The sequence below is a fragment of the Parasteatoda tepidariorum genome, chromosome 1, assembly GCF_043381705.1.
Source record: "Parasteatoda tepidariorum isolate YZ-2023 chromosome 1, CAS_Ptep_4.0, whole genome shotgun sequence".
Classification (NCBI taxonomy): domain Eukaryota; kingdom Metazoa; phylum Arthropoda; class Arachnida; order Araneae; family Theridiidae; genus Parasteatoda; species Parasteatoda tepidariorum.
In genome coordinates, this window is record NC_092204.1 from 31,802,718 (window position 1) to 31,829,337 (window position 26,620).

Below are 26,620 nucleotides of genomic sequence, written 5' to 3' on the forward strand. Positions count from 1 at the left end.
TTCCTCGAATTTATCAGTTAAAAGTTGGAAAGTAAACAGTAAAATGAAACAAAAACTATCCCTCTCAAAGATTACAATAACTGTTGACTAGAGCTTATTTGGCTCTTATTAGCTTCGCCAATTACTCATGAGGAGAAAACGTTAGCTCCAGTAACCCTAGAACGCAATCAAAACAGAGCGCGTTCTCGTGCAATTCAGAATTTTCTAGGCGCATCTAGAAAACTCCGGAAAACTGTTCATCTATATATATTCCCAGAAATCCTGACCTCCCTATCAATTCAGTCGTTGAATCTACTAATTCGTGAACTGTACTAGCAGAGTATTGTTTGTTTATTATCTACCCTTGTGCTATTCAACGCTAAAAGCTTTTTGGCTACGAAGATAATATACATTGCAGCAATTGTGTTTTTTATTGACATTTTTTGAACTGGAACTGTTTTATTGGTGAACTTAAAAAAACTTATTGCCTTCTAAAATTATTATCATCAAAGACTATTTCTGTGGTTTACTTCTTGTCTACAACAAATTAAAAGAAAATGTTCGCTAGACTTTTACGTGATGCTTATGATCCTTACGAATCCCGGCACTCGCACTCAATTGATCCAAGAGTTGTGTTAGGACTATTGGATGATTCTTATGATCTAGGCCGGCAAGGAGCTTATGAACATCCTCATGTTCATTTAAATATTTTCCGACCCCGACGACAAACTAGTAGTTCTTCAGGGGAGTGCCGAAGCGAAGGAAACAAATTTCAAGTAATGCTAAACGTCAAACATTTCAGGCCTGATGAAATTGATGTAAAGACTGTTGACAATTTCGTTGTTATTCACGGCAAACATGAAGAACAGGCTGACGAGCATGGTTTAGTATCCAGGGAATTTACTCGCCGATACCTACTACCGGATGATGTGGAGCCTGATACTATAACTTCGTCATTGAGTCAAGATGGAGTTTTATCTATCCAAGCACCAAGAAAGCAATTACCACCGCCTAAAAATGAGAGAGTAGTTCCTATTATCATTCAACAGCCAGCTGCTGTTGAAGAGGCGCAGAAACAACAGCAACAGATTCAGGATCAGGCTGCTGCTGCAGCAGCAGTAGAAACATCTGATGCACAAAATTAAGACTTTTCCAAGTGACATTTTTCATGAACTCTTTATCAATTGGTGAAAATTTTATGTTTATAATTTATTGAACTTTTTCATGAACTTCATAGTGTGTATTATTTTTTATAATTAAGTATGTGAATATTATTCACTTTAATTTCATGATGTTCTTTTATATTGTGATAAGTTAGTTAATAAAATAAGTGTTAATGCAGAGCTGCTTTTGTTTTCGTTACACGATTTAGTCAGCAGATGGTAAGTTATTTCGCTTATACTAGCATAAAATTTGTTTATTGTATTTTAATATTGCAGTTTCACTATTAATAATACATGACATACAAAAATTCTACCGTTTGCAAGTAGTATACTATATTATATGTTTAGCTTTAAACAAATGAATAATTCATAAATAAACCTAAGCTCATATATGAGTGTTACATTTATTTATCTTTAAGAACTAAACATACAGCTATGAAGTTTAATTTATGAATAATAAAGCAAATAGTGAGATATAAGAAATTTAAAATGAAAAAAAAAAGACATTATTTTAAGTTTAAATAATGTATATCTGAAAGATTTCAAGATTTAGTAAATTTTGCATGAATATAATGTTTTGAATATTGGTGAATGTCTTATACTCAAATAAGAAAATTGTCTCTTTTGTTCTAATTCTCCAACTATAAAGAAAGAATGAATTTTCTTTTTGATAGGTGGCAAAGCAAAAGAAATAAAATATTAATTAAATGAAGAAAACTTTTAAAAGACAAAATTAGAATGAAAATTCTGGTTATTAAAATGTTAATAGTAAAGTGACTCATGAGTCAAACCTAAAAAGATTTATTTTATAACATTATTATGTTCAAAGCAATTTAAAAAATAAAGGATGTTAGATATTTATAACAGGGCTCCCACATGTCTGGGAATTTTATTTCTACTCTAAAAAGCAGGAAAAGTTTTAATCTTTTACAAAAAAATAAAAAACTGGAAAAATTCGTATATCATATCTGGAAAATAACCAGTCTTAAAATTGTCAGTAAGAATAATCAGTTATTGAAATTGGAGTTAAATGATTCTAACATCTACTAAAATTATTTTAAAAAATTTTACTTTTTATTGAAGCTTATCCATGTTTCCATTCTTATTCTATTAGGTACATGTTTTTGTTCAGAAAATCTAATATTTGACATTACTAATTTTAAAAAAAATCAAGGTTTTCTGATGAAAAGTTGCTAGGTATAGATAAAATGTTACAATTATTGAATTGATTATTTTTATTGAAATTAACCTGACATACATGGAAGTCAGGGAATTTTTTTTCTTTCTGAAATTAAGTGGGAACCCTGTTAATCTTTGATAATACATAGTGAATATTCAAACAGCTGAGAGGAATCTTATCTGAGAAAAAAAAATGAAAGAAAGTAAAAAAGGATTTCAGAGAAAAAAAGGTAAGAAAATTCTTAAAAATACTTTTTCTGCATCATATAAAAAAAATTTTTTTTGCTTAAAAATTCTTTCAATTTCTTCCTACGTCTAACATTATAGTTTTTGTACATAACATATCTTCATTTGATTATTTCTTCTCAAGATGTTAAAATATTACTTTACTTATTTTAGAAAAGGAGCTTAATATTTAAGACAGAAGGGATAACAAACTTCATTAAAATAAAAATTTTATTAATATTAATAACTTAATCACAAAACAGATTAAGAGTAGTCTAACTGTTAAAACTAAAATTATTGATGATACAACTTATCAAACATTGAAAATAGACCATTAATACAGAAAGATAGAAAATATAAGGATTGTATTAATATATAATATTATATATTATTATAATAGAATAGTTGTAATACAGAAAATGTGGATCAGGGTTCCCTGACTTTCCAGGTATATCAGGTAAGTTACAACGAAAATCCATACTATATTTTAGCTAGCTATACCATGAAATTTTTCACCAGAAAACTTAGATTTGTTTTATTTGTAGTGTCAAACATAAGATTTTGTGAGCAAAAACATATTATTAGAATAAGAATGGAAACATGGAAAAATTTTACTATAAAGTGGAATTTTATAAAATAATTATAATAGATATTCTAATTATTTTACTCTAATCTCAATAACTGATTACTGTTACTTACAATTGTAATACTGGTTATTTTCCAGGTATAAAATAATAATTTTCCTTTCATTTTATTAAAAATTTGTAATTTTACCCGATTATTCCCTGAATTTTTAGTTAAAATAAAGTTCCTTGCATCGTGCTTCAAATACTTTTGCGAAATAAATAAAGTTAAAAATAAAAAGTTAATAAATGGATATTTATGAAAATATGATATACAACGTTAGATGCTGTCAAGTACAAGAGTACTTTCACCAATTTAACAATCGAAATTTTCAAAACATTTATCAAATTGTTATAAATAACAAATCAGAACTTAAACACTTTTACTACCCTCTTTTATATTTTTGAAAATGCATTTAAAATTATGGAGCGTTTGCTCAAAACTATTTATGATGTCACGCAGCATTTCTTATTTTCTTTAGATCTTGCTAAACTAGATTATGTGTATCGATACAACTTCAATGTAGAGCAAATAATAGAAAAAGTGAAAGAACGAAACTTGATGAATGTAACAAATATTTTAGATTTTCACAATTTTGCCTTTAGAAATTATGTTGTTTTATCCAGTGATAAAAAATTTTATGCATTAAAAGAAGAGTTTGAAAAATCTCTCGGGGGAATCCGCATCCACAGTGACATTACAACTTATGAGAAAGTTATTAGATGGAGGTAATATATCTAACAATGACATACTACAAGGATGCAAAAAATCTGAAAAATTAATCAAAAAAACAATACAAAAATTCATTAAACAGTTAAAATTAAAGTGCGAATTAATTAGAAAGTGCGGAAGATGTTCGTTTATTGAATGAAGAGGTATTGACAACAAATGAAAATCAACTTGAGTGAGACGAATTTCAGTCAAGAATTAACAGAAGATATTGAAAAAGTTTTGTTAAGCTATCCTGATGTTTTTGTAATTAAAACAGAATGATTGATTATTAAATAAATATTAAAAAACAAAATGACATTTCAAATTTTATTTATGTTAAGTATACAAGTTTTTTATAAGGATACAAGTTTTTTATAAGTATACAAGTTTTTTTATAAGTATACAAGTTTTTAGTAAGGATATTTTCTTTTTAAATTTAAATTTTTTTTTCATAAGGATATGTTTTTTTTGAAATTTGCACAAGTTTTTTGTTTTGGTGCCTTTAGAGTCTTTGGCTTTCTCACATATTCAGTTTTCAGTAATTCTGATGTCCTTCCTAATATATTCAAAGCAAAATTAACTTTATCCACAGATTGAGCTAATTGTATTACTGCCTTTTCAAGATTGGCATTTCATTTTCTAAATCTACTACATCAAATACTGGAATTCCCTTATCCAATTCTATGACTTCCAATTCTGCCAAATCTTTTGACGATTCACCTAACTTGAACTCAGTTGTTTTCATTTCAGTTGACATCTAAAATAAAAAAATTGAGTGATAAATAAAAAAAATTTAAATTCACCATTTAATTTTTTATATTTTCTATTAAAAAAAGTAATTTATGCAAAGTAATTAACTATGTCTACTAAACTTGTCAAATGATTTTGATAATGATAAATTTTTGGAGGTTTATTGACAAATGACATTAAATATTTATGGTTTAACATAAACAATTTAGAATTTTCACCCATTTTTATAACAGTATTTTTATAACAGTAAGTATTTTGATCATATTTGTTCACGTATAGATAGACTGCATTTTGATCAATCAATATGTATTCGTCGTGTGGAAAAACATGCAACAAATGCTTATTTGATTTAATTTCCCCCCACACGACTAAAGCATTTTTTTTTTGCTTTCAATTAAAAATTGTGAACTTTCGAACTGAAAAAAACAATAATAAAAGACATATAATTATGAGAATAAACTTCATTTACTTTGTTTTGTTACAAGTATTGGTCGTCACAATAATTAATTTATTTTATAAACCAACCCTCTTAAAAATGTTTAGTGGTTCACTTAATATGAAAAATCAATCGAGTCGTATTGTTGATACATACTATAATCCCTTCGATAAATTATTTTGTCCCATCAACGGTTTCAAGTGAACAGATGAATATTGTGAATGTTCTCACCTTTGCAAAGGAAATTATGAGAAAATAAATATTCTTCCCGATGAAGAAATGATTTTGTACAGCGAAAGATTGTCGCCCGGCACTTATTGCTTACCTTCGGGAGGATTAAATTGCAATCTAAAAACATCCCTATCCGTCTTTTCTACAAACGGTTGGGTATGTCTCGCGAAAAATGTGTCAAGTCATTTTTGTAAACACCCCTTAGCAAAAAACGATAACTTGAACGTACTGATAGATCGAACAACAAGCGCTCAACTTTAAAGATTTGTACGAATACCATAACNTGAAAGCATGTCCACTGCTGGAGAAGTATTCAAAAGATTTGAATCCACAATGGCTAACAGTTCTAGCTAGGCAATGGCTAACAGTTTTTTTTCTGCCCTATCCATAACTTTGATTGTGTTTAAAACAAAATTTCGTGTGTCGATGCCTTGGAAATCGCACCATTGTTCTATAATGGATGCGCTCTCCATTGGACAAAGGCATTCGATGTTTGGATTTTTGTATTCTTGTGAGAGTTGGAGTATTGGTTTATCTAGACAGGACTGCATAGCGAGTTGAAGGGCCTTTTTGAAATTTATCGTAAAATTTCTTTTACAAAAGATGTTATAAAACTCTTTTTTAAGATGAAAATAGTTAATTATTTCGGATTCAAAATAGTTAATTATTTCGTTTCAATATGCTCGAAGGTATGTTATTTTTAACATTCCTATTCAGAGGAACAACCCATTTGCGATTAACTCACCGCTGCTGCCTTAGCTCTCGGCTGCATTAATCCAAAGGTCCCCGAGAAATTGTTAATGGATTCTCCAAACAAGATCATATTTGGAAAAATTTCTTTCAAAATTGATTAACTTTATCCACAGATTGAGCTAATTGTATTACTGTTTTTCCTGCCACATCAGCAGTTTTTTTTGAGTATCCTGTTCATGATTATTTCGTCTTCCGATTGCAATAATTCATTCAGAGTGATAATCAGTTTGTTAGCTGATGTTACAATACTCTCTTCTATTACATCCAAATTATACATATCTCTTTCGTTAATATTTTTTGCTTCTTTTTCCAATTCTTTTATTGCGAAATTCACCTCACTTTCATCCAACTCTGGTAGTTCTTTTTCCAAAATTGGCAGCGTTTTTTTCATCTCTGGCTGTTCTTTTTCTAAAATTGGCAGCCTGTCCTCCAAGTTTAGCAGCTTTTTTTCCAAGTCGGACTGTTCTTTTGTTAAATCTTCTCTTTTCCAATCTGTCAGTAACTTTCTCAAGATTGGCATATCATTTTTCCTGTCTGTCAGTGCCCTGTTCAAGATTGGCATATCATTTTCTAAATCTACTACAAATACTGGAATTCCCTTATCCAATTCTATGACTTCCAATTCTACCAAATCTTTTGACGATTCACCTGCCAAATCTTTTGACGATTCACCTAACTTGAACTCCGTTGTTTTCATTTCAGTTGACATCTAAAATAAAAAAATTAAGTGATAAATAAAAAAATTTTAAATTCACCATTTAATTTTTTATATTTTCTATTAAAAAAAGTAATTTATGCCAAGTAATTAACTATGTCTACTAAACTTGTCAAATGATTTGGATAATGATAAATTTTTGGAGGTTTATTGACAAATGACATTAAATATTTATGGTTTAACATAAACAATTTCGAATTTTCACCCATTTTTATAACAGCCGTGTAAGTATTTTGATCATATTTGTTCACGTATAGATAGACTGCATTTTGATCAATCAATATGTATTTGTCGTGTGGAAAAACATGCAACAAATGCTTATTTGATTTAATTTCCCACCACACGACTAAAGCATTTTTTTTTTGCTTTCAATTAAAAATTGTGAACTTTCGAACTGAAAAAAACAATAATAAAAGACATATAATTATGAGAATAAACTTCATTTACTTTGTTTTGTTACAAGTATTGGTCGTCACAATAATTAATTTATTTTATAAACCAACCCTCTTAAAAATGTTTAGTGGTTCACTTAATATGAAAAATCAATCGAGTCGCATTGTTGATACATACAATAATCCCTTCGATAAATTATTTTGTCCCATCAACGGTTTCAAGTGTCCAGATGAATATTGTGAATGTTCTCACCTTTGCAAAGGAAATTATGAGAAAATAAATATTCTTCCCGATGAAGAAATGATTTTGTACAGCGAAAGATTGTCGCCCGGCACTTATTGCTTACCTTCGGGAGGATTAAATTGCAATCTAAAAACATCCCTATCCGTCTTTTCTACAAACGGTTGGGTATGTCTCGCGAAAAATGTGTCAAGTCATTTTTGTAAACAACCCTTAGCAAAAAACAATAACTTGAACGTACTGATAGATCGAACAACAGGACAAGAGGCGCTCAACTTTAAAGATTTGTACGAATACCAAAACGGAAAACTACGTTATCAGTGTCAATGCAATTCAGTTGACAAAAAAGGTAACAGAATGGTGGCTTTAGAAGAAGTCCCTTTTACCTGCGTTCCCGATTATTGTTTACAAAATTTAACAAACGTAACGGATATCGGATGGGATTCAGATAAAAAATTTTGTGATTGTAAATACTACGAAAACGAATTGGGTGACAAGAATTTACCTTGTCTCAAAACTAAACAAGGTTTTGAATAAATAAATAAAATAAATAGAAAAAAAAAAAAAACAAAAATCTCACACTTGAAACGTTAAAAAAATGACACTTAATTTTTAATCTCACACCTGAAATATTTTACGCACTGTGTGAGTAAAAAGGTGGAAAAAGGGGGGTAACCCTAATAGGAGAGATCAAACTTAAAAATTTTACAGAAATTATTTTTCAGCCACACCCACTTAAACTTTTTTTTTTTAGTTCATAGTTTCAAATTTCAGAAAAGTTTGGAATCAGTTTTCTGGGTCTGAAACTCGTCTAATAGTCAGATTTCTAGGTTTGATGAAAAACACTTCGTCAACAGTGTTTTTAAAAAAAATAAATGAGTTTTTTAAAAAAACTGTTGATGTTACAATAAGTTGATTTTGACGTAAAAATATTTAATTATAAAGACGTATTGATTTTAATATGTTGATTTGATTAGTTGATTATAAGATAAAAAACTGGATGATTTCGTTTGTTGATGTTGATATAAAAACTTGACTATATAAAAAACCTAGTGATTTTGAAATAACAGTTCATTTTTTTAGTTTCAAAATAAGTTTGAAATTAGTTTTTCAGGGTATTGATGATTTTGACTTCAAAGCTGCTGATTTTGACTTCAAAGCTGCTGATTTTGATTTCAAAGCTGCTGATTTGGATTTCAAAGATGCTGATTTTGACTTAAAAGCTGCTGATTTTGAGCGTCGTCGATTTTAAACATAAATGCGGCCGGTGCGTCGTCAATTTTAAGCGTAAATGCATTCGAATAAAATTTTTAATTTAAATAGGTTATTAAGTATTTCAAATTCAATACATATCAATGTTTTTTTTAATGGATTATTAAGAACGAATCATTTTTTTAAATGTATTTTAATAAAGTGAAATAAAACGTTAATGAAGTGAAATGAAACGTTAAAGTTTCTGAAACGTCTGATAAAATTTCTGAAAAGGATCGTTTTTCTTAAAATCGTTCGAAACTAGTAAAATCGTTTGGAAATTTTTAAAAGATTGCTTTTTTAAATATGCAAATCATTCGGATTCTTCTTTGACTGACTGTGAATGTATAACTCTGTATAAAATGACAATACTAGTTTCAAACAGTTTTGAACCATTCAAATTTTTAATATATAATTTTAATATGTAATGTTAAATCTACCATCTCTAGATTCAAATTTTCAATATATAATTTTAAAAATCTAGAGTCATTTTAGATTTTTAAATACAAATGCTTGTCACAATAAAATAAAATAAAAAAAAATAAATAAAAGTCATTTTTAATTGACTTGGAATTCCAAATTCTATTCATTTGAATTCATTTAATATTCTATTATGTAGAATAAAATTAATTTAAAAATAATCATAAATATTTCATTATTTAAAAATATTCAATGAATGTAGAAATGAATGTAAATAAATTCAAGTAGTAAGGCTAACATTCATTTATTAAAAAATAAAGATATTTACAAAATTTCATCTCCTGAAGCTCTTCCCTGTTTAATTATATCTTCCTGAAGCAAGTCCCATAGAGCTCTTCGATGGATGTTGGATTGAATCCTCAGTTCACGTCGATCCGTTGGTGATATGGGGTATAAGAAACATCGTGGACAGAGATCGGGTGTTCCTTCCCAATACCATCTCACCAAGCATTTTATGTGAAATGTACACCCACAATCCAGTTGGTAGAACTCCTCCCCTTTTGCTTTTAATCAGGGTGCGTAGCCAAATCTTTGAATCAAAAATAAGCACTTTTTAAAAACTTTTCAAGCACTTAACAAAAATTTTCAAGCACTCAAAAAATTCATATTCAATCAATGATATTGAAAAACAAAAACTTTTTATAAACAGTTTTAGCGTTAAAAAAAAACCAAAAAAGAAACGGGCGTAAATTGAAACAATCAGTACTTTCCCACATCACCGAGGGAATTCAACTTGACCCTGAACTCAGAACAAAAGTACCCTTACCCCCTACGTCAAAAAAAGTGTTTTATAAAGAAAAACATTTCATAAGGATCTGATATTCTCTATCCGAATTGGAGCACTCGGGTTTCGGTTTAAAGTGTGCGCGCATGCACAAGTCATAACGTGGGTACGACATGAAGTTCGCATGAATGATTACGTAGCAAACTCCCCATTTTTCGTGAAATGCATGGGATCCACCAGATATCACTGAAGGGAGAAAAAAAAAATTTCGAAAAAAAAAAGCACTTTTTAAAAACGCCAGCTGTAAAAAACACCTTTAAAAGCTTTTAAAAACGAAATCCCCAAAAAAGCACCTTTAAGTACTTTTTACAAACGTTACGCACCCTGTTAATTGATAGCAAACTCTGCACAGGGGTACGGGAGCCTTTATAGGTAAGTCCTCATCATCTCTCATTTTATTTAAATAATATGGCGACTCAGTTCTTTTTGGTACCTGTTTGTATCCTCTCAGGAGTTCAAAATAGAGGTACTCTTCCTCATAAATTTGCCTATCGAATTCCATTTTTTTAAAAAAAAGAACTGAAGGATACTGATGATTGGCAAAGGACTAGAGCTCTATTTATATTACCCATCAGAATTCACCACCAGAGGGCCAACCTATCAGAATTCACCACCAAAAGGTCAACCCATCAGAATTTACCACCAGAGGGCCAACTTATCAGCATTCACCACCAGAGGGCCAACTTATCAGCATTCACCACCAGAGGGCCAATCCATCATGCTATTTTTTACTTTATCATTTTAGAGATGGTATAAATACAGTTTCATTCCTAGTTTTTTTTAAACGAATTATGGATACACTCGATGATGGTTTTTATTTTGCAAATGCTTTAGTGCTAAGACTGTCAGTGTTTGGTGAATTTTATTTCAAACACTGGCAGTCTTGATGGAGGAACTTTGCAGTGCCTCTGCATGAACCCGTGTCTTGTGTTTCTCGAGATAAGTGATAATATTTTCTATATTTATCATTATGTAAAACATTATGTCATTTCCACACCCACTTAAACTTTTTTTAATTTATAGTTTTAAATATTGGAAAAGTTTGGAAATCAGTTTTATAGGTCTGAAAATTGTCTGAAAGTCAGATTTGATGAAACGTCGACAGTGTTTTGAGTTTCTAAAAAAAACTATTAAGCATTTCATTATAAGGACATATTGATATTAATATGTTGATTTTGATCAGTTGATTATAAGATAAAACCTAATGATTTTCGACTGTTGATATTGATGTAAAACTTGATGCTTTTAAAACCTATTGATTTGAGATAACATTTATTTTTTTTTAGTTTTAGAAAATGTTGGAAATTAGTTTTTCTGGGTATTGATGATTAGTGATTTTAAAATGAGTTTTGTTTTAAAAAAACTGTTCATTTTTGACTTGAAAACTGTTCATTTTGAAATAATAAACTGTTCATTTTGACTTGAAAACTATTCATTTTGAAATAATAAACTGTTTATTTTTGACTTGAAAAATATTCATTTTTTACTTGAAAACTGTTCATTTTTGACTTGAAAACTATTCATTTTTGACTTGAAAACTGTTCACTTTTGACTTGAAAACTGTTCATTTTTGACTTGAAAACTATTCATTTTGACTTGAAAACTATTCATTTTGAAATAATAAATGCGGCCGGTGCGTTGTCGATTCTAAACGTACATGCATTCGAATAAACTTTTTAATTTAAATTGGGTATTTTAAAGTCAATACATTTCAATGATTTTTTTAAACGGGTGATTAAGAACGAATCATGTTTTAAAATGCATTTTAAGGAAGTAAATTAAAATTTTCAAGTTTCTGAAAAGGATAGTTTTTCTTAAAATCGTTCGAAACTAGTAAAATTGTTCGATTTGAATTTTCAACATGAAGTTTTAATCTAGAATGCATTGACCCGATTCGAATTCTCAACATAAAATGTAGAATGCAGTGATACTGAAACAAGTTTGTTGTTTTCAAGTCAAAATGGAAAATAATTTTTTTACGTGTCCCGGATGTTTACAGATTATTTTTTCTTTTCAAAATGAGTTTTTTTAAACATTCGGATTCTTTTTTGACCGACTGTATCCAATGGAAACATTGGTCTTTCAGAATAAAATTGTGTAGCTGAAGATCTTCAGTCTTCTGGAAGTTGATGATGTGACTGCTCTATATGGTGATGCATATACACATAGACTGCGAAAGAAAGTTAGTTCAAATAATTATCCATTTTTTTTTATTGCTATTTAGACAAACATTTAAAATATGAAATTTTAAAACATAAAATTTTTGAAATTAATGTTTCTGTAGGAACTGATAATAATAATTAGAACTCTTGTATATGTCAATAAAAATTTGAGAAACAGAAAATTAGTTTCCAATATATATTATTATTTGGAACTATTGTACCCAATTAGAGCCGTAGGAAAGAAATAACCTTAGAGCTGATAATTAGGAATCTTATGAAAAGTTAACTTGGAAAACATAATTTAAAGGTTTTAATAATTTGTTACATGCAGGGTTGGAAAAAAATGGGTTTTTCTAGACAAACCCAACCCGGGTGGGTTTTATTGGGCTTTTCTAGGTTTTTCATGTTTTAATGGGGGGTTTTTCAAAAGAGAGGGCAGGGATAGGTACCTTATTTTAAAAAAGCTTATCTTAATATTAATAGTTAAGTTTAATTTTATAAATTGACTTAACATATAGGTAATTAATACAAATAAATTGGTGCAAAAATCTGAAAAAAGTTTCTTCTGACATCGCGATACAAAATGTTATATGTACTCATATCACACATTTAAAACTTATTTTTACACAGGATTACTTTTTATTTATATTTTAATCTTAAAAAATATTTAAAGAATTTTTTTCATTTGCATAGAAAGCAAATCAATGGCACTGAATAATCAATGGCCGTACAGTCAAATCTAGCCAGCAAGGTGATTCTCAAGTCTCCAACACAATTAATTTTTACACTATAGGTATTTTTTTTTAGGCTAGACAACATATTCTTTAATATAACAGAGGATAAAAGAGAAATCAATTTTAGAAAAACCCACTTTAGGGTGGGTTTTTCAGAGTGGGTTTTACTGGGTAGGTGGGTTCTTTGCAACCCTAGTTACATGTGAATTTTATATGCAGATATAGCATTTAAATTTTTTTAGTCAAGCATTTTACATTTGCCTATCAAATTCTTCAAGTAAATGGAAAATGGAATGTCACTGAAAATTATATTGAGTCATGAAAATAGTTTCAAGGAAGAATAAATAAGTTGAAAATAATAATTCCTTTGATCTTATAACAGAAAATGATTCATAACAATTGCTACAATAACATGCACATTAAAACAAATTGCTTAAAATTTTTAATAAACCTACCACATAAGAAATTTCTTCACGTCAGAGCTTTTAATCAATTCTAACTTTACATTCATCATGTGCATTAAAATTGTAATGTTACAGCAAACAGTTTAAATTAGAATAAATATGATGGGATCAAAGTTATTAATTGTTTTTCATCTCATACTTAACATTAGAAACTAGTATAAAGTATAACATTTATGAAAAAAATTGCAAGCATTTTTTTAAACTTTAGTCAGATTACCACTTATTTTGAATTTACAAGTCACAGCTTTTAATCAGTATTTTATTTTATAATTTCATAAAGTCATACATTTTTAAGCTTCTTATATTACTGCACAGGAAAGAGGGAGACCTAAAATAACTTAGTGAAGGATAATTATAAATGAAAGAAATCAATTATGAATAGAGCCAAAAGAAAAAAATAAGGTGGAGAGAAATGAAAAAGCCTTAAGCTCCAAGTTGGAGTAAAGAGGAATATGCATTAGTGTATGTGTATGCAAATTATGAATTCGTGAAAAAGCAATCAATCAAATTTAAACTATTTATATCTTTTAATAAAAAAATAAAGATACAGGCACGCATTAGAACTTTTTAGAACTCATTGAATCTGAGAAAGATATTTAATTAAGAAAAGAAAACAAGTAATTATTAAAATTTGTTATCTTGAAATGAAACAAAATTTTGTGTATGAGAACTGAAAAGAAAAAACATACATTTTAAAGTACATACATTCTACAAATATACTTTAAAGAGCAGTTACACTGATCATAAAGAGAGAAGAATTCTGGTAGATTTTATTAAATGAAAGAAAGTAAGCTTATGCAAATAATTCCTTATATAATTTAAGAATTTTTCTTTATAATCAATAATGGGAAACAAAATTTAAAAACTTTACTAAACTATTAATGACAAATTTTAATTTGTTGCAATGTTTTACGTTTGTATAGGATATTAAATATAATTTTATTTATTAAAAGGATAAAATTTTTAAATTCATAAAATTGAACAATAAAAGACACCTCATTCATTTTAGATATTAAATATCTATTAATTAGTGATATCTATTGCTTATTTCGAAATACATAAGTTGGAAATTTCAATGATAATAAAAATAATTATTTTTGAATTGATTTAAAAATAGAAAGTTCTCAATAAAAAAATTATAGGAATAAATTATGGGTCGATAGGAGTTTGAACTTTCACAAATTTAGGAAATTATTTAAAATATCAATATTCATGAGACAGAAGAAACAGGTAAAACACAATAAAGTTTGCAAAAATCAGCACATTAAATGATAATTAACTTAAAACAGTTCAGTAAAGTTTTTGAAAATACAAAATTATGAAATAAATGCAAAAATATAGATTAACATGTATTTATTATAAAAATATCATGAAATGCACATTCCCAGAATAAAAGCAGTTGCACGTGGTTATTTAAAAAAACAGAGGTTTTTTAGGAAAACCCGGCCCACTGGACCTTTTTCACCGCCAGGCGTTTGGTGTTTTTTCAGGGCTTTATTAATTCTTCTAAGTAAATTAAACTATTTCATTACTTTTTTTATTCTTTATATTCTAAGACTAAGTCTTGCAGTATTAATTATTGCCATTAATTTATTTTCATTGCATTAATTTAGCAATATTTTAAAAGCAATGTTCATAACTGTATGTAACAAGACTCACGGGTCTGGGAAAATAGTAGGGAAAAAATATTTATATAAAAAAATTATTTTCCCATTTCATTGAATTGAAAATATTCATTCTAAAAATATTATAATATAATATTACATTCTTGTTATAACAGTTTCATTTGTAGTGTAACTGTTGCAAAAAAAAAGAAGAAAAAAAGTTATAATATCTCACATTTTTGTGAAAATATATTAGCACAATATTTGCAATTTCTAAATATATGTGTTTCTAAAAGCTTAAGAAAAAATTTTGAAGCACAGTAAAATATAAAAGTAATGGAAATATATATACTTCAAAGCATTGAGCTTGTATTTTATTCTATTATAAACTTAATATCTAGAGCTAATTTATTATTAAACAAATGTAAGTGTGAAAAAAATATCAGGATTTTTTTTCTCCAGATTGGGTAAAAAAATAACCCTGAAGCTGCATATCCTGCAAGATTTGGGGATTTTGCAAAATATTTATAATGGTGGTATAAAAATAAGGCTTAAATTAATAAAGCAAATTGGACTTTTAAAAACTTTTGTTGGGATATGTCAATTCGTATATCTGACTTTTTATTTGTTACTTATTAGTGGACGAAATTTTTATAATTTTTATTTGTTAAAATATTAATGCATTTATTTTGCCACTACTAGGCAAAATGTTTTCCAGAACTTCGGAAATTATGTAGTAGTCTGAGAGTGTGCAACTGTATAAAAAACTTTCCATAAGACACTTCAGCAATTATCAATTTCGTTTAGTATGTAAGTTATAATTAAGTATGCAATATTGAAAATAATTCACGATATAAAAATGATTTTCACATAAAATAACTGCTAAAAAATTATAAGTTTACCATTTTTGCAAAATAACAATTCTTGAACCTTATTTTGAATGCTTTCAATCAACTTTCTTTTGGCTGTATAATTCTTCCAAATAAAGGTATATTTTTCTTAACTAAAAATAGAAATAAACGATATTATCAAATGAAGATCAACATTTTAGTTTTAAATTTGAAAACTTATGCACAAAAATCCTGAAAAATTACTAACACATTAATAAGGAGAAAATAATTTGATAGAAATGCACACACTTTATCAATAATAGGTACTTTGGCTAAAAACACTTTTTATTGCTAGTAAATAAGTAACTAAGAGAAAATTTATTATCCAAAATAAAATCTAAATTTTTTACTCTTTTGAAAATATACCAAAAGAAATATATGCTGTAAATGTAAATTAACATAAAAAACTTAGTTTTATTTCAAAATGTAAAAAAATGACACTTTTTTTACCAGAAAATCATATTTGATTTTGTATAAATAGTCAAATGAAATTTTACTAGCTAGGTAAGCATAAGTCCACGATTTTCTAATCAATACATTGTATAAAAAGGGAAGATAAAATTGTAATCCCATCACCATTTCCTTTTCTTGTAATTCAAAAATATCAATGCATCAATTTATAAGAAAAATTATAATTGTTAGTTTGAAAGTGACCAGAATGTTTTTCAGAAGAGTATCTTTTATACAAAAGAATATGTTTAAAATATAATTAAAAATCTCCTATACAATGAATTCATTTCAATAGTAAAGAAAAATTTAATTTTTCAATCTTACATTTTAAAATTATTCCAGTTATATGAATAGTTTCATATCTAATAGAAAATAATCTCTTTCACAAAATCTGAATCATTGTTCATGAGAATATGTATAGATATCTTGTTTATATTTTATGATATTACAAATTTTTATAAAAGCCTTTTTTATAATTTTGTAACCAGATAATATACATTTCAAGATCAATAAAATTAATCTTTTTTCCTTCATTTAACATTTAAATAATCATTGAAAACACTATGAAGTTTAAAATTTTTTCTCCCTTATTATTTTCAGTCTTATATATTTACCAAATTTTATAGTACTTGAACCAGTAATGTTCCACCATTTATACTCCTTGTTTTTAAATCACCCTGTACACGCACAGAATTGGATTATTATATAATGTATTGCGCAAAATTATCAGAAAACATTAAAATGGAAATGAGTTTGAATAACATTAACCAAAATTGCACTCACTAATGTGTATTAACACATTTGCTGCCAATCTTGTGCCACAGCATAACTTCAAAAGTATCCTAGACTGGTGTAAGATTAGCAACCAATGAGTTAATAGGAATTAGTATAATAAAAAGTACTGAAATAAGTGAAAAAAAATTTAAAGAAAAAAAAACCCTATTAATTAAGTAATAATTGAAATTTTATTTTAATATTTATTTTCACAATCACATAAACTAGCATTTTAACCTCTGATTATTACTTCATGGTAAAATCCCACAATTTTTTTTCTTTCTGTGCAATAAATCAGTTTTCAGAATGAGAAATAAAATTTGCCATAAAAAATTTAATACAAAAACTACATACATGAGATATTTTGTGTTGTAAAAAAGGTTAGTAAAAATATGCAAATTAAATATATGCATTCAAAGAAGAGAAAAACACCACATTAAAAAGAAGAAAAAAAAGGTCAGTTATCCAAAATTACTTACAATTAAAATATATTTCCCTTTAAACATTTTAAAAATTAATTAACATTTTTTTTTTTTAAATTTTGAAAGTTGTTACAAAAGGTCTAAATTAAATGGCACATCTGACTTCCTTGATACTTGAATAACTATAACCATTGAATACAAATTATTTTTATTTAAATTAGTTTGATTTCAGTTTTTAATTCTAATTATAAATTATTCTAATTATATTATGATTCAAGAGTAGTTAAGACATGATTAGAATTAGTAAAGAAAAAAAACTCATTTTTGGGATACACAAGATAGAATTGGTACCACCCAATTATTATGAATTATTGAAATTATTATGAATTAGCAGGTATAATAAAAATACTGTTATATCGATATACAGATTAGTCTTATAATGGACAATAAAGAAAAAAAAATATTATTATTAACACCAGTTAAATTTTTATCACCCTCTTAGTTTATATATTTTGCTTCTGTCAGAAGTAGAAATGCTTCATTAATTGCAAACAGAAACATAAAAACAGGATTTTATTTTACACAACTATTTTGCAATCACATAAATAATTACTAAATGGAGATGAGGAACATATTTTCAAAATAAAATATATAGATATATAACAATAATAATGGTTAAAAACAATCAATAAAAGGATTATTTAAGGACAAAACTATATATAAAACTATATCTGTAAAACTATATTTAGAAAGATTACTAGACAAATTTAAAGATAGAAATAGATGCTAAAATCAAAATATTATATTTTTTAAAAATAAATACACTTTTATAAAACATTATAAACTCAGTAATTTGAATTTATATTATTAGAAAATTACACAATTCAGTTTGATCTTATAATTTGTAGATAAAAATATGGTTCAAACAATAATATTGTACCATGTCACTACCTTACTTCTTGGTTTTAGCTTCAAGTCTATTAAAGATAAATTAATACAGAACATCCAAAGGTTTTTGATCTTCTGAAAAGAATAAAAGAACTTATAACAGTATACAATGAGAGGTAAAAATAAAATTAAGGTAAAATAAGAAATTTGAACTTTAAGTGTCATCATTTTTTACGATATTATAATTAGAAATTATAATATTGTACAAAATTTACATAAAAGTCACCAGTAAAACAGTAAAAGTAGGTAAAAAAAGTAGGTGTGAATTGTTCAATCATTCTTCAATTCTTTTTAAATATATTAATTTATAATTATAAAAAAAATGCTAGATATTGCTCGTACATATTTATAAAAAAAATATGTAAAGATATTGCTACTAAAAATAGAAATTGCTGGTACATATATATGCATAAAAACTCATACACAATGAAAATTTGAGAATGATTTTAAAACTAATTGACCGTGCTCATTCGAAAAACCTAGATAAGAACAGAAAAATTAATTTGATCAAGAATTAACACTAATAATATCATTCATAGAAAATAGAATCATTCAGAAATATCATTCATAGAATAATTTTTCATTGAGAAATAGTCAAAAGCTTGCATATAAAAAAGAAAAAAAATGCAAAATAAATTTTTCAAAAGACTGCTTGGGGCAGTCAAACAATACAAAATAGCAGTCAGAAAATACAAATAGAAGTCACAAAATAGCAGCTATCTACTGTGATTTTGTGTGGAGTAATACATAAGAATATTTTTGCTTCAATTCTGTCACAAGGGGATATAGAGAATACGAAATTTACTCTAAATAATAACTTACAACAAATGCTTTAAAAGTTTAATTAAAAGATTGAAAAATTATATTGCTATATATAACTAATATAGTATTTGAACAATGGTCAATTTATCTTGGAATAATGAAATAATAGTAGCATAAAAGATAATTAAATAAGAATATATAATGCAATAACATAAACGTATTATATTATAAATATGAAAGACTGAGTATAACTGATCACAGAAAACTCAGTTTAATTTATGAAACTTAACTATGAGCAGTACGCCCATTGGAATTAGGTAACAGCCATTTTTGGACATTACTATAAGGCACTATATGAAGAACAAAAGTGCAGAAGATTATGTAACAAATTAATATCCTTTTAACAAAAAGTATGAGTCAGTTGATTAGTAATGGTTTAATATACTAAAAACCTTATATAGTTACATGATTTTGTAGAACAGGGTTTCCCTTGATTCCACTTCATATCATTTGACATCCATCATGATACATAACGAAGTAAATTTCCCCAGAGTGCTAAGTATAAAGAAATGTATGTTAGATTGTTACATAATTAAGAACTAAATATGAAACAATAACATAAAACAATTAGGAACTAAAAGAAGAACAAACAAGAATGTCCCTCATACCATGCAATAATATAAATTGATTTTATTATTCTATATCTGTATTTATTTCTTAATTTTTTATTAAAAATTCCATAACTTAACATCTTATGCAGTTTATGCAAATTATTCAGAAAATAATAAGTACATAAGTATTTTGAAATTCTACAAAATGTTCCATTTTTATCATTAGTTTTTTTCTAAATTTTACCACTCTACATTCTGTTTGTTGTTAAATAAATAATAATTGGAGAAAACTTAAAAAAATTGATTGTTGATTCAAATATTTCAGTTTTTTTATTATTTTTTATTTATTAATTTTTTTAAAAGAAAAATAATAACAAAACTGATTTAAATAATCTTCCTTGTTTATGATAATGATCTAAAGATATTATGATTTAAAGATACAAACTGCATTAATAAAAATTTTATTTTTAATTTTAGGTAATTACTTAAGACATAAAAAATGGCCTCAAAACACAAAAATTGGTAAATCCATACTTAGTAAGTTTTTTTCAAAAAGCTTTTTTTTTAAAAATTGTAATTCACACTTTGATACCCAGAATATCGTTCATAGAGGGAAAAAATTTATAAAATGCAGATATCGGTCCAAAAGTCCAATATAAAAAGTCTGGACAAACTACACATTTCTGTTCACAAGTCTTGATTAGATTTTAGTTTTAAAATGAAATATTAATAAAGTGAATTTAAATGGAAAATTATAATACATAGAGTGTATAATGCCTTCAACTATGCTATATAGTGACCAAAACAGCTTACAGTCTTTTAACATTGAGGATTGAGATCACTGATTATTTATGGTGGCCCAAATCAAATCTTAATGACCATCAAACCACATAAATTTTTTGACCTGATAAACATATTAAAGTGTCAACTTCCACTTTTTTTGTCTTGGTACCTGTTTTGGCAGAAATGTAAAAGCCTGTTGGTTTGAATTATTCATTTTATGTATTACAGATACACTTATAATGTAATCGTCTGAAATATTTTTTTTTTTTAATTAATAACACTACACTTTTTTTCTTGAATTTTCAACCATTGTCACTACTCAAATAAAAACAACTTATAAATTTCAGATCTTTATAAGGAATTGGCAAAATTTTATTTCCTTACTTCATATTAACTCTACAGTAGAGCGCCGATCATCCGAATTCCTCGGGACCGAACGTGGTTCGGATAACGAAAAGTTCGTATAGTTGGAAAGTTGTTTAAAATCTAGTTTAAATGATTATTATTTATGCACTAACTTCCCTTTTCTCACTTTTTCCAGGCTTAGAACTGGAAGTACTATTCAAAATAGCTCTGTCGCATTTAAAAGTTTTTTCTGCAATTTTTAAATCGTTTTTATTTTATTTATTTATTTTATCATATTTCACCTTTTTATAATTTTTTTGTTGTCAATTACTGATTTAAACCTTTTTTGTTTATTTTCCATTGCAAAAGAAATCCAGCTAAGATTTGTTTCAAAGAAGATGTTCTTTTTTGAGCAGCCCTTATTCTTTTTAAATAAATCAACTGAACTGGATCAACATCATTTTGACATTCTAGAAACTAGACTGTCAAATGAAGCTCGCATTCTTTGAAAATAATTTTCAGTTGAAGAGGGCTAAAGGGGTACGTAGGTTTAACTGCATAACAATACATATATGTATGGCTACTGAAGGAAAACTGCTAAGAAAGGTTGTAAATTAAATATGATCATTAAATGTAGTGGATATTATTTATTCTTCTAAATTTAGAAAAATTGTCGATAAGTTAAAAAGTATTCTAAACTTGAAAGAAAAAAAAAACGAATTCGGACATAGTTCAAATAATTGGACGTTCGGATAATCGGCGCTCTACTGTACTTGGCAGTGTTAATAAAGCTAGAATATAATAATCCATCTTCGAAAATATAATTCTCTGATTTATGTTTTCTCGCAAGCAATTATGTTTGAAAATATTTGTATAAAAAATGAAAGAAATTTTTAAATGAGCTTTTTATATGAGCTATATAGAATTATAGCAATATTTTCACCCTTATTCCACTTTATTTAATATAATCTAAATCAAATCAATTGATTTTACAAACTTAAAATTTGCTTTTCTTGAGACAATTTTTTGTGTGACTGAACTATATATTTAGAAATAAAATTGATTAAGTGCTCAGATCATTTAAACAATGCATTCGTTTTTGAAAGCAAAACACTATTAGTCTTAAAAGAAATAATCATAAGTGAAATAACACTGGTATTTACCATTAAATTGAATGAGATTTAGGAAGGTATTATTAGTATCAGAGCTAAATGTCAATTACAGTGGTCATAGCTACTTCCATGTCAGATTTTTTAAATCAGTTCAATTTTTAATAGTGGTTAATTCGTTAACAGAAAACAAGTATATCATCTTAATTTTAACATACAACTTTAAAATTTTTATAATGCTTTTTAAAAAAAAATCTATTCCTATTATTTTCATTCTAAAAAATATAGTTTGAGTTCATAAATACATTTTGAAATTTAAATGCATTTTTTCATGACAATAAAATTCTATAATTAAACATCTAAATGTTTTCTCTTGGATGTTTAATTATAGAATTTAATACATATAATTAATAACTTATGTAAATAAAGCTACCAAATTAAATTGTATTGGTAATTTGTGTAAATAAGTCCACAATAATGACACATTACTTATCAATACAATTTTATTTGATCATTCCAATTTACATTACAGGATAACAGATGAAATTTATGACAGAGGAAATTATCACAGAAAACATCCCCAATTTTTCTATACCATTAACATTAATATAATGCAATTTACTTCATTAAATGTAAACAGTTTATAAACAGTCTTATTTACCTTCAGTATTTAGGAGGATCAGTTCAGAAACAGTTCATTTATCTTCAGATTTCTGGACATCAATTGGGATAACTTTTTCCTTTGAAGGTGGAGGCTCGATTGCTTTCTTTGGAGCTTCGATGACTAAACAACCATCGGGTGTAAGGGTTGATGTAACAGTTTCGGGTTCGGTTCCCTCCGGTAGCATGTACCGACGAGTGAATTCTCTGGAGATGAAACCATGTTCGTCAGATTTCTCCTCGTGTTTACCATGAATGACGATTGAGTTGTCAACAGCCTTTACGTTGATTTCTTCAGGCTTAAAATGACTGACGTTCAACTTCACTTGAAATTTATCTTTTTCATTTTTCACTTCAGACAGTCCCGATGCATCGATGTTCATTTGGGTTCGGGGTCGAAGGAGATATCCTCTGTAAAATTGAGGAGGACGCAAATCAGAGTCCAGCAAACCCATTCCAAAATGTTGGTCGAGCAGCGTGGAGGGGTAGTCCCATGTATCCCACCATGAATTGCCGCCGGTCAACAGAGGTAGCAAAGAAAACGCCATTTCGAAGCAGAGGTTTCACGATAAATACACAACGAAATAGTAAATCGTATAGCAATAGAGAACAAAAGCAGAAATAGGAATTACTCTTCAGTGAATGCAAAATCGTATTTTGACAATTCGCAAATTCAAATTACAACAAACATGCCGCCGCGTCATTATATAGGCAGGAAGAGATCCAGAAATTTCTCCTAAAATCTGGTTGCTATGGGAACAGTCTCATCGGAAGTGTGTGATCCTCTCGACAGATTTGGCAGTTAATCTATCCTTTTTGCTACAAAAAAGTTTACATGAAGCTTACAAAAGTTTACATTAGTTCAGCACGCTTAAAGTAAGAAGAATTTCAAATGTAAATGAAATATTAGTTGCATATTAATTGAAATGGTACTTTTCTGTGAGCCGTGCACAAGGGAAATATTTTTTTTTAACTTTTTTAGTTTCTTTAAAGAATTTGCTCGATTAAATTTAACTTTTCTTCAAAAGTCTAATGTTTTGTATTTTTATGATTTTTATTCCCCTGATAAAAATAAAGAATGTAACTCCCCCCCCCCCAATTGTTTTCCCTCATTTTTCAAATGAATTTTCGAAGCATTATTCAAATTAAAATAATGTTTGAGGGTATAAAGAAGTATGAATACATCTTCAAAAATTCACAAAATTTTATCCATTAAAGCGTAAATTGGTGAGAGAAACGAATGCAATTGGCAACTCATCAATTTTCACTTAAAAATAAATAAGTAAAATAACTTTTTATGAAAAAAAAACTTGTTTATGAAATAATGTCGTTGATGAACTAAAGAAATAATGAACATGAAAATTTTTTGTCAAAGTTTAACATTTCTGTGTTTTGAACAAAAACATGAATATTTCAATAAAAAATTTAACTTAGATCTTAAAATGCAATAACTAAGTTTCTCTATTTTTTTTCAAAACCGGCGTTGAACAGCCGACTCAACTCAATTTTGAGTTTACGACTTTCAGTGTTCAACTCGTAACAAGATATGTAGTCGTTCACAAAAGAAAAAAATTGGCTCATTTAATAATATTTTTATTTAGAAACTGATTCACACATTCGCCTTTATTCTCAAACTGTTAAGCCCATTTAACCGATAGGAAATTTAACAAAAGAATGGAACGGATGTCATAGTAATGGAAAGCACCAAATGCTTCAAGCAGTTGAATGACACTTGCAAAAATTAAGATTTCATCTCTTTAGACTAACATATGCTTAGAAGGGAGGGAAAAAAAACCCTGAAAAAATATTGTCCCCCCCCCCTTAAAAACTGTACTTTCAAAATATATCATAACTGTATACTTGGGATAGAAAAAAAAGAGAGTACTTTATCTAATTTATAAAGCAATTAATTTCCATAATTTATAAAAAAAAATTTATCACGAACAGGAGGGATAAAAAAAACTTCAATTTTAAATTTATACCATCCGTAAATGTAAATTCTCTAACTTATTTACAAAAGCAAATAAAAAAAAGAACTCTTATTCTTTGAATTTATTTACTTCATGAAATAAGAGTGGGAATAAGATATGATGTTTATTATTTGCTTATTTTGGGAAACTCAAATAAATTTAATTTATCGTAAATTTAAGAAGAAAAGAAAAAAAAAAAAAAAAAAACGACAGATGACAGAATTAGAATGTCATTTTTTTAAAAATAAAACATAAAAGAAATTTGATGCAGCTAATTTCATATCATGTGCATATATTTTCTAAGAGTAATAAGAAATAATAAAAAAATAAATAAATAAAATCTTATTTTTTTATATAATGCAAGAATGAGAAACGAATTCTGAAAGCATGCTATTCGACACGAGAATATTTGGCGATGTATTGGATAAGTTTTCGCCAACTTACACACGCGTTTCTGTCATTACATTACAGTAACCTCCAGATCCATCAAATCAAACAAAAAACGCTGGATGCCCGAGCATTTTCTCGAAAATTCTGCTCGCGTATAGTAAATTGCAGAGTAAATGTTGGCATTGTTTATAAACCCTGTAGAAATCGCTGACTGAAAGATTCTAGAACAGTTCTTGACAGTGAACTTAGTTACTTTGACATTAATATAACTTTTGCATCGAATTACCGAGCTCCAAATTTCACTTGCGAATTTGTTTTTGATCCTAGTATCCAGAGATTCAAAATGGTCAGTCGATTTCTACGTGATGCTTACGACCCCTTCGATTACCTCGTAGCACCTCGTCTTGGTTTGGGCTTACTCGATGATTATTTTGAGCCATCCCATATTCACTTAAATATAGTTTCACCCCGTCCACAAACCAGATCTCCTTTGTCTGAAGGTAGCAGCGACTGCAACCAATTTAAAGTGATGTTAAACGTCAAGCAATTCCGACCTGATGAAATAGACGTCAAGACAGTTGACAACTTCATTGTAATTCATGGAAATCACGAACAGAGAGCTGATGAACATGGGTTCATAACTAGAGAATTCACTAGACGTTACAAGCTTCCAGATGATGTTGAGTCTGATAAAGTCACTTCATTTTTAAGCCAGGACGGTGTTCTAACTATTCAAGCTCCCAGGAAGCAGATAGAGCCTCCTAAAAATGAACGAGTAGTTCCTATAATTATTCAGCAACCAGCTGCTGTGGAAGAGGCGCAAAAGCAGCAACACATTCAAGATCAAGTTCTTGAGGAACAAAAACAGTGACTGATTTAGACATTTTTGAACTGTTTTCTTGTATAATTTGTTCATGATTCTAACTAGTTTCTGTGATATCATCAAATGTGCTCATTCCGCCTGTGAAAGTAATAATTGTTGGATTAATTTGTTTTGTAATAAATCATTTAGTAAGTATTTAGTTTTTTCATTTCAATTCTGGTTAGTGATTAATTTCATTCTCTAATTTATGTATTCTAGCAAATTTTAATCTGTGGTGAAAGATTTTCCTTTAATGCCATTTCAATATACTCAATTCTAAATTATTTTATGTAGGTTGTGTAACTTAAAATTCAAAATAATTATTTCTCAATCTAGGTTTGATTAATAGCTAACTTTATTGTTTATAAATTGATAATTATTTTAACACTGTTTAGTAAACTGGGTAAAAAAGTTTTTAGAAGAAAAAATATTTTAATTTCTACCTTCTTACTATTAATTATTTTTAACTAAAAATTTTTGAGGTTTGAGATGTATCTTGTATTTTCCATTCTTATAAAAAAAAAGTATTTATAAATTTTCTTGTTTAAAACAATTTAAAGCTATCTGTATTCTTATCAGTTTGTAGTAAATTCTTAATTTATGTTTAAAAGGTAGTAAATAATGGGATCTTAAAATTAAATTGCTCTTTAAGAGTCTTATGGTAACATTGAAAAGTGAAAAATATATCTAAGAAAAATATATCTAGAGATATTTTGTTTATTCAGATGTATATTATGCAGCATTTTATTTAATATTTTTGATTGTT

The 26,620-nt window shown here is 27.5% G+C and overlaps 2 protein-coding genes across 7 annotated transcripts; one reads left to right on the forward strand and one right to left on the reverse strand.

The window, feature by feature from the left end:
- Positions 1-391: 391 nt before the first annotated feature.
- On the forward strand, positions 392-26,010 carry LOC107436797 (uncharacterized). The gene is made up of 8 exons (XM_016048612.4): positions 392-1,122; positions 3,652-3,898; positions 7,288-7,567; positions 8,514-8,640; positions 20,213-20,272; positions 22,640-22,785; positions 22,991-23,161; positions 25,204-26,010. The coding sequence occupies exons 1-8, from the start codon at positions 537-539 to the stop codon at positions 25,861-25,863; spliced, it is 2,277 nt and encodes a 758-aa protein (XP_015904098.2). The 5' UTR covers positions 392-536; the 3' UTR covers positions 25,864-26,010.
- LOC107436798 (alpha-crystallin A chain) lies at positions 4,323-23,407 on the reverse strand. 6 transcript variants are annotated; one of them, XR_006225952.2, is made up of 5 exons: positions 22,634-23,407; positions 19,590-19,679; positions 18,371-18,437; positions 15,781-15,881; positions 4,323-4,638 (listed from the first exon to the last, which is right to left on the reverse strand). XR_006225952.2 is itself a non-coding variant. In XM_043049175.2 (2 exons), exon 1 carries the CDS (start codon positions 23,178-23,180, stop codon positions 22,668-22,670), a length of 513 nt encoding a protein of 170 aa, XP_042905109.1. In that variant the 5' UTR covers positions 23,181-23,386; the 3' UTR covers positions 19,523-19,679; positions 22,634-22,667. The 6 variants fall into 6 exon arrangements, 1 of the variants encoding a protein (XP_042905109.1); XR_011636353.1 differs by lacking the exon at positions 4,323-4,638 and adding an exon at positions 6,699-6,760 and having other exon boundaries at positions 22,634-23,392; XR_006225957.2 differs by lacking the exon at positions 4,323-4,638 and adding an exon at positions 6,699-6,760 and having other exon boundaries at positions 18,371-18,434; positions 22,634-23,386.
- Positions 26,011-26,620: the final 610 nt, after the last annotated feature.

Bases quoted from the DNA above. Each gene is read 5' to 3' on its own strand.
- LOC107436798 (XM_043049175.2), bottom strand. From the start codon at position 23,180: ATGGCGTTTTCTTTGCTACCTCTGTTGACCGGCGGCAATTCATGGTGG.
- LOC107436797 (XM_016048612.4), top strand. From the start codon at position 537: ATGTTCGCTAGACTTTTACGTGATGCTTATGATCCTTACGAATCCCGG. The intron at 7,568-8,513 runs GTATGTCTCGCG...TTAGTTTTTCAG, and splicing joins TCTTTTCTACAAACGGTTGG to GGTATTGATGATTTTGACTT. The intron at 22,786-22,990 runs GTAACAGTTTCG...TTTTCACTTCAG, and splicing joins CATCGGGTGTAAGGGTTGAT to ACAGTCCCGATGCATCGATG.